Source organism: Impatiens glandulifera, chromosome 7 (assembly GCF_907164915.1).
Source record: "Impatiens glandulifera chromosome 7, dImpGla2.1, whole genome shotgun sequence".
Taxonomy (NCBI): domain Eukaryota; kingdom Viridiplantae; phylum Streptophyta; class Magnoliopsida; order Ericales; family Balsaminaceae; genus Impatiens; species Impatiens glandulifera.
The window spans coordinates 1,380,556-1,390,912 of record NC_061868.1 but is presented as its reverse complement, the minus strand read 5'-3'; the positions used below and the strand labels follow the sequence as shown (position 1 = coordinate 1,390,912).

The window sequence follows — 10,357 nt, the reverse complement described above, 5'->3', positions numbered from 1 at the left end:
GTTTATTGGGATGATTCACGCGCACAAACAAGTCTCGGACGCCACAACACATTAGGGTTTACAAACAAGTCTCGGCCGCCACAACACATTAGGGTTTAAGCCCAAGCCCACATACTTACTTTCCTACGAAAAAGTAAAGGAAAAAGAGTGTAAGAAAGTATGCCTCTTTTGACGCCAACAAAACATTTCACACATAGGTTGTAACGTCAATTAATATTTTTTAACTTTCTTTTAAAATTGATAAAAAAAAAATTAAAATTTAAAGTGATTAATATTTTATTCCTCATAATCCATACTAGTAAAAGTTATTTTTGATTAATAAAATTTAATAAAAAATATTTCAAAAATTGAGAAAAACAAAATTGAGATGGAGTATTTACTATTTAAAATGAAAAAAGAATAGGGATGGACTAGAACTAGAAGGCTAGAATTACTTACCGGGAATAGCCGGTGTAAACATGGTTAGAATTTGACTATAGTTGAATGATTGCAAGGGCCATTTTGACCCATCTTGGTTAACAAAAACTCTCTCTCCTCTCTCTTCTCTCTCTCTCTTCCTTCATCCTCATCAGTAATCAAGTCGACAAAGCAAGGACTGTGTTTCTGGCACCTGCACTGGAACAGACCAATCCAATATCCATATAGAGAGAGAAAGACGAAGATAGAGAGATAATCTGAGTGTGTATATGTGTGTGAATTGTGATTCCAATTCGAGATGTTTACTTGATTTGTTGAGGTTTTGTTCAGTTGATTCTGGAGGAAGGCTTTGTGTTGATTTCTTCAGAATAGTCTTCATATGATCAGAGATCTGCGTTAAGAATTGATCAGAAATGACTTCTACTACAGATATGCCTTTCACTGGAAACGTCAGCGGAGAAAGAGACAGAGATAGAGATAGAGATAGCTTCTCTTCTGGTAACAACGAGCCAAATGATGTCGCCGGACAAGGTAATTCCGGCGAGTTCAAGCTAAGTTTTGAGTATTCCTTTCGTAATTTGAATCATTTCTATATTTGTTTCTTCAACGCAGTGATTCCAGAAGCCGCGCTCTACGCAGAGCTTTGGCGTGCCTGTGCTGGTCCTCTCGTAACCGTTCCTAGTGAAGGCGAACTCGTCTTCTACTTCCCGCAAGGACACATTGAACAGGTCTAGTTCTTCTTCGTCAATCTGCGTTACTGAACAAACGGAGAGCACGTTTCTCGTTTCTCGATATACGTTGGCTTTTTAGAAGCCTTTTTCTGTACAGTTCATTTTGGCGAAGAATATATGGTGAATAAATGATGTTCTTGTCTATTAGGTGGAGGCGTCAACTAACCAGGTAGCTGAACAGGAGATGCCTATTTATCGTCTTCCATCCAAGATCCTTTGCCGTGTGATGGACGTACGCTTAAAGGTATTTGTATGTAGAATTGGCTTATCTTGCAAATCGGTGATGATTTTTGTAGATCTTCACTTAAAATTCTGAATACATCTTGATCTCTTTGTTATTTACTGTTCTTTGTAGGCTGAACCGGAAACAGACGAGGTTTACGCCCAAGTGATTCTACATCCATTGAAAGTAAGCTTTCTTTTTCATAGTGATGGAGAAATATCAAGGAACCTGAACGTTGTCATGTCCATTTTTCAATGTAGGAAGATGAGAATCAAGTGAAGGATATTCAACCTTCTCCCCCACCTAATTTTCGTGTACATTCCTTTTGTAAGTCACTCACTGCCTCAGATACTAGCACTCATGGAGGATTTTCTGTGCTAAGACGACATGCTGATGAGTGTCTTCCTCCATTGGTGAGCGTTTATAGTTTGAAAATTTAGTCCTTATCTTTTTGCAAGTGAAATCCTGACCCTGACTCTGTTTTGTGCAAACACAGGATATGTCAAGGCAGCCTCCAACACAAGAGCTAGTGGCAAAAGATCTGCATGGAAATGAGTGGCGTTTCAAGCATATTTTTAGGGGTAATTCCATATAAATACACTATAAGATTGATGTGGGTTATTTTGAGAATAATTTCAAATAATCCACTATCCAATCAACATTTTTATCATTCAAATCATCAACTAAAATACCTCTAAAATCTTTTTATCTAAATAGCCCATAAATTACTTGATTTTCGTCAACTTACATTTATCAAGGCATTATACCATGGCATCTAGATCTTTTTTAATTTTTAAAATCCCAGGTCAACCACGAAGACATCTCCTTCAGAGTGGTTGGAGTGTGTTTGTAAGCTCCAAGAGGCTTGTTGCAGGGGATGCATTCATATTCCTAAGGTTAGTTAGTAGTTTTTATTCTCAAAGATCAAAGTTTCTATTCTTTTACTTGTAATTTATTTTACTTGGCCTCGCCAGAGGTGAGAATGGGGAACTTCGTGTGGGAGTAAGACGAGCCATGAGAAGACAGTGCAATGTTCCATCATCAGTGATTTCAAGCCATAGTATGCATCTTGGTGTTCTCGCAACTGCATGGCATGCATATACTACTGGAACAATTTTCACAGTCTATTACAAACCCAGGTTTTAATTATTTCTCAGCTTTCAATGTAATTTGCAGCCAGTTTTCTTTTCAATCAAATCCGTTGCAGAAATAATACACAAGTCAAAAAGTGAAGCATAGTTTAAAAGATAAACATCAAAAAGCAAATACCCTAGAGAAAGTTACTCCTGAACTTCAAACTTGTAATTTATACTTTTGCAAATCCTCATATAGTCAAGATTTGAGAGCATCAAACCCTGAATCCTGCTCCCTCCAATTGAGTATAGATAATTGGAGTGTAGTAGTAATGGGAAGCTATACTTGTGTGATGGATTTGACAATAATTGCTCTAAAATTTGTTTTAAGTACTCTTGTAAAACATGTGAGCGATTGTTAAACCTTGCAATGTGCTTAGCAGAGAGCTTATTTTGGTTTAAGCAGAAGCCTTAACCAATCAAATTTGCATTAATCGGGTGTATAAATGAGACGATATTTTGGGTTAAAATTATTTAAATCATGTTACCCCAGTTTCAGTTGGAGAAGGCATTTCCAAATTTGTGGATTTTGTAGAATCTGAAAGTTTTGAACTCATACCCATGACATTGTGACTTGAGTTCTTGCATTCTATCACAGAGTCACGAGTCTCCACTAAAAGAAATGTATTTTAATTGATGATTTGAATAATTTGATTAATGATAAGATTGTTGATGGGACAATGGGATATTTGGATTAACATCAAACAAAGCTTATGCTTTTCTTTCTTATTACAGGACTAGCCCAGCTGAGTTCATCATACCTTTCAAGCAATACATGGAGTCAGTGCAAAGTACTTATTCAATAGGGGTGAGGTTCAAAATGAGGTTTGAAGGCGAAGAATCTCCGGAGCAAAGGTATAAATCTACTCAATTATTCCTTGCAGCCTTTGTACTTTGAACTAAGCTGCTTTTGCTTTTCTCGTGTTGTAGATTTACTGGAACTATAGTTGGAATTGAGGATTCTGATCCTAAAAGATGGCCGGAATCTAAATGGAGATGTCTTAAGGTTCTCTATTGATCCTTTAAAGTTCATAATTGTTAAATAAATATTTTGTATACAATATATTCTAAAATATTTATTTTTATAAAAGGTTCGATGGGATGAAACTTCAACTATTCCTCGTCCAGATAAAGTTTCACCATGGAAAATAGAACCTGCTCCAACTCCACCCGCACCAAATTCCCTTCCAGTCCCGAGGCAAAAACGTCCTCGACCCAACAACATATCACCCGATTCATCTGTACTCACCCGAGAAGGTAAAATTCTAAAATTTAATCACTGACATTTCTTCCACAATTCCTAGCTTATCTTCTTTTCTTTTGTTTGTTTTAGGCACTTCAAGTAAGATAACAATAGACCCTTTTCTATCAAGGGTCTTACACGGTCAAGAATCATCGTCCAGCGCTTTGAACGAGATTAATAAGGAATCAGACGCCACTCAGGAAGATGACAAGTTTGAATTGGGAGATGGATCATCATCATCATTTGTAGCAGCAGCTAGACCCAAGTCTACATTTACAGATTTATTATCGGGATTTGGGAGTAGGAAAATTGTTTCCAGGGATTTCTATCCTCGACCAACTGATCATCAAAACATAAAATCATGGTCTCAACCGTCTTCATCACTCTCACTTAACCTATTATTGGATACTACCATGAATTCTTCTTGTACTCAAGGTCAGGGAAATTGGCTTATGCCACCTCCACCTACTCCATCTCCTCATGCGAGAGAGCCAGTTCTTAAGAAACCCGGTAACTGCAAACTTTTTGGTATATCCCTTACTAACAGCAACTTCAGCAGCCCCGTCACATCGGAAAATCCAAAATTGGTTGATACTCAAATCGCTATCATCGACCAAGAGAAGTCCTACCAAGATCATCATCGTCAAGGCAGTTCAACAAGAAGTTGCACCAAGGTTTTTTTTCTTCTCTTAAATTCTTGTAAGCCTCTTTAAAAAAATTCTTATGTTATACTTGATTTTCAGGTTCACAAGCAAGGAATTGCACTGGGTAGGTCAGTGGACCTAACAAAGTTCAACAATTACGAAGAACTATTGAATGAACTCGACAGGATATTTGAATTCAACGGTGATCTGAAAGCACGCGACAAGAATTGGTTAGTTGTGTATACTGACGATGAAGGTGATATGATGCTTGTTGGAGATGATCCGTGGCAGTAAGTGTTCCTTTTAGTATAAATTTCGGGAATTAACATTCTTTATTTAGTTAAATTTTTTTAAAAAAAATGCGTTGAACAAACAGGGAATTCTGCGGGATGGTTAGGAAAATATTTATATACACTAGGGAGGAAGTGCAGCGAATGAACCCGGGGACCTTGAATTCGAAGATCGAGGGAAATTCATCAGATGAAGATGAAACAACTAAAGATAGAAAAGGTAATGCTCAACTTCCTTGCGTTTAGGTATTATTGATCAGATGTTAAAAAGAGAGTTCTTCAATTATTATTAGTTTATTATAACTATTTTGGAAATGAAATGAGGGAGTTGAAATTTAGTATTATATACAGAGTGGTTTTTCGATGACTTTAAACTTTCTATAGCCCTTTGTAAATAACCCATATATACTCCTCTTTTTTTTTAACATATAAACTTATGTACTAATGATGTCTTCTTAAGTCATTTTCTTTATTTAAATTTGGATATTCGATATGGATTAACTCTTATAATGTTAAGTGGACGGTTTGAAGGTGATGTGATTTTTGGTGCATCGATCAAACTCGTCCATTTAATAGTTGTTTTCAAATAATTTCATTATATTGTGATCGATTTTCTCAAAATCTACCTATGGGCTACGATAACTTGGGACCCAAGAAAGAGTAGTTACTGATTTATAGATGAACAAATTGAACCAATATATTAACTTTTTTGAAAACTATGGATATTTGGAAATTTATTGTTGTTATTATCCATAGATATTAAAAACTGTTCCAACTGATGTATGTTGAGAGTGTTTGATAATTTGATTTTGGAATACTTTGATATGCATTAATGTTTTTATTACTGTTAATGATTTTATAATGTACACGGTATTATTTGATTCATTCTTCTAGAAGTATCCGTGTTTGTTTATAGGTAACACAATAATAAAAATATATATAAATAATTAATAGTTTAAAAATATCAATATAAAGAATACAAAAATGATATCCTTTTAAAAATATTAGTCATTTATTTTAATATTTTGAATTTTTATTTAAATAATTATTTTATTTTGCATATTAATTTTTTATTGTAAAATATGTCAGATATAATAATTAATAATGGTTAAAAATATATTGTTAAATTATTATTTATAAATACTTAATTTAATATAAAGTAAATTTAAAAAGAATTTTGAAATGTTTGAAATAATTTATAAATATTTATTATTTTAATTTATAATGTTATTGTTGAATAAAAAAATATTTATATATATTTTAAAAATATTATTAAATCAAATATTGAAAATAAATCATTCAATTAAAAGGTTTAAATAAAATATTAAAAATATTTAATAAAAACTTACCTGTGATAAATATATTTTAAATTTGTTAGTAAAAATTATAAATATACATATATTTTAATTATATATATAAATATATATATATATTTTTTTGACAGTAGAGATTTTTTTTTGAATTTGTGTTTATTAATAATATATAATAATAACTTCATAAAACATTGAAATGACCGTACAATTAAAAGTTTGTCATATTTCTCCACATAAATTAATTGAAATACCTATACAATGAAAAGTTTGTCATGTTTCTCTATTCAAATTAATTGAAATGATCATACAATGTTGTCATATTTCTCCACTCAAATTAATTGAAATGATTATACAATGAAAAGTTTGTCTTATTTCTCCACATAAATTAATTGAAATGACCATACAAAAAAAATTGTCATATTTCTCCACATAAATTAATTGAAATGACCATCCAATGAAAAATTTGTCATATTTCTCCACTCAAATTAATTGAAATGATAATACAATGAAAAATTTGTCCTATTTCTCCGCATAAATTAACTAAAATGACCATCCAATAAAAAATTTGTCATATTTCTCCACTCAAATTAATTGAAATGATAATACAATGAAAAGTTTGTCCTATTTCTCTGCATAAATTAACTAAAATGACCGTACAATGAAAAACTTGTCTTATTTCTTCATATAAATTAATTGAAATGAGCCTACAATGAAAAGTTTGTCATATTTCTTCACTAAAATTATTTGAAATGACCAAACACTTAAAAATTGGTCTCATTTCTCCACTCAAATTAATTAAAATGACTATATTACCATCCTATTGCATTTACACTACTATAAATACATAACATATCCTACTGATATTGTTAAATCATTCATAACTCATCACATATATCTTCCACAAGTCTCCATAATGAATTTCAACGTTAGTGATTCATCATTTTCTTCTTCTTCTTTAGATGATGATAATATGATGATTCATCAAAGACAACAAAATTGATGTCGTTTTCATAAAAAAAAACATGATCATCCAACAACTTCTTGAACAACAAAGCCAACAAGTACTACATCGTGGTTCAGTTCCTGGACATATTGTCATCAATCGTGATCGTGAAAATGTCAATCGTAGATTATACAATGATTATTTTTTAGATAATCCAGTGTATAATGAGACCATGTTTCGTCGAAGATATCGAATGTCTCGCTCATTGTTCCTTCGAATTGTTGACGCAGTCAAAGATCATGATCGCTACTTTCAACAACAATGCAGGCAGACTTGGATTATCTCCAATAAAAAAATAATGGCAGTTTTTTGTATGTTGGCATATGATGCTCCAGCAGATGCCACAAATGAGTATATTAAAATTGGAGAATCTACTACAATTGAAAGTATAAAAAAAAAATTGTCGCGCTATGGTTGAGATATTTAGCGAACGCTATCTTAGAAGGCCAATACCAAATGATATTTCTAGACTTCTCAATATTGGTCAGCAATGTGGATTTCCTGGAATGTTAGGCAGTTTAAATTGTATGCATTGGAGGTGGAAAAATTGTCCAACCGCGTGGGCGGTGCAATACGCTGGCCGTAGTGGAAAGCCTACTATCATTCTCGAAGCTGTCGTAGATTATGATCTTTGGATATGGCATGCATATTTTGGTTTGCTAGGCACCAACAATGATATAAACGTGCTAGAGTCATCTCATTTGTTATCGGATCTAGCTCAAGATATTTCTCCTCCGACTCATTATGTAATTCAAGGAAAAGAATATATAACATGAGCTATTATTTAGCTGATGGCATATATCCAAAATAATCTACTCTTGTGCAAACAATTCATGAGTCACGTGGTTGAAAGAAAAAATAATTTGCAATGAAACAAGAAACATATAGAAAAGACGTTGAACGTGCATTCGGAGTTCTTCAATCACGTTTTTCCATTATAGCAGGACCGATACGATATTGGAGAAAAGAAGTGTTGCATGATATAATGACTACGTGCATAATTTTGTATAATATGATTGTTGAGGATAAACGTGACATTAATGCACATATCGAAATTGAAATGAAAACGCATTCACCAGAGGTCGAAATGGTGATAGATGAAAATACTCAATTTTAAGATTTCATATCTCGGCACGGAAAAATAAGAAATAAAGATGCACACATTGAACTTTGTAATGCATTAATTGATCATTTGTGGGAAGAGTACATCAATTCCGAGAACTGATACATTGTTTATGTTATGTGTATGTGTATCAAATGTTTTATTATTAATAATGTTTGTTTTAATATAATATGTTTGTTTATTTAAATGTATTATTAAATTATTTTGTTATTTATGAATTATTGATATATAATTAATTTTATTTTAATTTTATTAAATGAATTGGAAATTATTGTGCTTAAATATGTAAAGTTGATAAATATATAAATAATATTAATAAAGTAAAAAAGTTAGTGTAAAAAAGAAATATTTTAAGAATATTTTTTTAGTTTAAAAATGAATTTTTGAGTTATAAATAAATTACTGTTTGATAATGTAACTATTTTTTTTTTTTTTTGTTTGTGAATGAACTCGTGGGTTGTAGATTGTCTGAACAAAATAGATCACAAAGACAAAATGAGACAACATGTATTAAATATTCCATTAGTCCATTATCCAATGAATAGTTTGTTATTAATTTTTATTTATAATTTTGTTAAATGTAAATTCTTAAATTTAATAAATAAAACATAATTTAAGTGTATTAGATTATTTAATAATTATAATTCAATAGAAACATGTTTCGAATTCTTTTTATTTAAATAATTTTAGATTAATATAAGAAAACTCTTACAACTATATTATTTTGTTTTTGTTTTATTCGATTATTTTAGGTTATATATCATCACTATAATTCGGGACATATCTAGGTTATAATTTAAGTAGATTTAGTTCACCCCTAAATATAAAATAAAATAATTTTATTTTTTTATTATAAAAATGTGAAATAACTCTATAATTTATTCAATTTAATTTACTATTTACTTCTAACATTTAAAAAATGACCAAACTTATGTTGTTTAATTTATTTTATTCATATTTTTTTTTCTTAAGTTCACCTTAATTGTTTTTCAAGCACAATTCAACTCTATTTTGGGATCATTCGTCCATGACTAAAATCGATAATATGATCCGATATAAAATAAAATATTGATTTTTTATTCTCAAATATATTTAAATTTAAATATTAAGTTTTGTTTAAAAATAGTATTTAAACAATTCTCATATTGATCTAATTAATTTTAAAACAATGGTTACAAGTTACAACCTATCAAAGTTATTTCAAGATCAAAATTCTTAAATTTGAGTAGCACTAATTAAGAACCCACAACTAAATGGTGTTGTTAGTCACCTTAAAATAAATTTGGATCATAAAAAAATTTCAGTAATAAAAATTATTTATGTGAAATATAAAACAACTCTATTAAGAGGACAGTCTTTTTTTTATAATAGTTAATTTTTTTTTATAATAGTTAGATACTAATTTTTGATATCCCTGAAAATTAAATAAATGGGATAAATAAAGAAAATAAATAGACAATACGGTCAATATATAATAAAATAAAGTATTATTAAAAAAATAAATGATGATAATGAAAAATTAAAATATATAAGGAAAATAAATAAAATAATAATAAAAATATATTTGATTTTTAATATTATGTTTGATTTTTGCAGAAAAAAAAAATTGGAGATAAAAGGATAAAGAGAATGCAAGAAAACAAAAAGCTATCTTTATTGGCAATAATCCAGTGCAATAGAAATCAGATAAAAACATTACAGCAGGGTCATCCAACGACCTCCAGACGTCCAGGAACGATCCAAGGGACAAGAATGGGCCATGCCTTCATAAACGAAAAACTAACGGACCTAACGGCGTCCCTTAATCTCTGACGGAACTCCAAGCAAACGCTAACGGAACGCTGAAATCCGTTAACACTTGAGGAATATGAGCCTTCATCTTCCCCGAAGGCTAAAAAGAGAATTTCGATACTAAAGGCGGTTAGATTCGTAGGATGAGTTTGATTTTTTACTTTTACCATTTCGATTTCATTGGCCATTATCTATGCTTAAATAATTTATAAAATAAAAAAAAAAAGTTCAAATTCAGGCTTGTTCAGATTTGTGCTTCATTTCAATCTTCTCTCTATTAATGTTTAGTCAATTGCATTCCATTTCTAGTCTTGTCTAAAGTTACGAACATCTTAGATATCATCTAGGAAAGGAAATAAGTGTAGCCTTTTAGACATAGGCTATATCTTTAAATGAAAAAAAATCAGATTTAGAATCAAAACAAAAATATAATAATTTTTCACATT

The 10,357-nt window shown here is 30.8% G+C and overlaps 2 protein-coding genes across 2 annotated transcripts; both read left to right on the top strand.

Annotated features, from left to right (window-relative positions):
* Nucleotides 1-518: 518 nt before the first annotated feature.
* On the top strand, nucleotides 519-5,144 carry LOC124944739 (auxin response factor 2B-like). The gene is made up of 14 exons (XM_047485078.1): nucleotides 519-948; nucleotides 1,030-1,145; nucleotides 1,297-1,392; nucleotides 1,504-1,557; nucleotides 1,632-1,784; nucleotides 1,868-1,952; nucleotides 2,177-2,267; nucleotides 2,346-2,510; nucleotides 3,240-3,359; nucleotides 3,435-3,510; nucleotides 3,596-3,761; nucleotides 3,838-4,421; nucleotides 4,491-4,681; nucleotides 4,768-5,144. Exons 1-14 carry the CDS (start codon nucleotides 831-833, stop codon nucleotides 4,925-4,927), a joined length of 2,175 nt encoding a protein of 724 aa, XP_047341034.1. The 5' UTR covers nucleotides 519-830; the 3' UTR covers nucleotides 4,928-5,144.
* Nucleotides 5,145-7,407: 2,263 nt separating this feature from the next.
* LOC124944858 lies at nucleotides 7,408-7,773 on the top strand. The gene has a single exon (XM_047485204.1). It carries the CDS (start codon nucleotides 7,408-7,410, stop codon nucleotides 7,771-7,773), a length of 366 nt encoding a protein of 121 aa, XP_047341160.1.
* The last annotated feature ends 2,584 nt before the right edge of the window (nucleotides 7,774-10,357 follow it).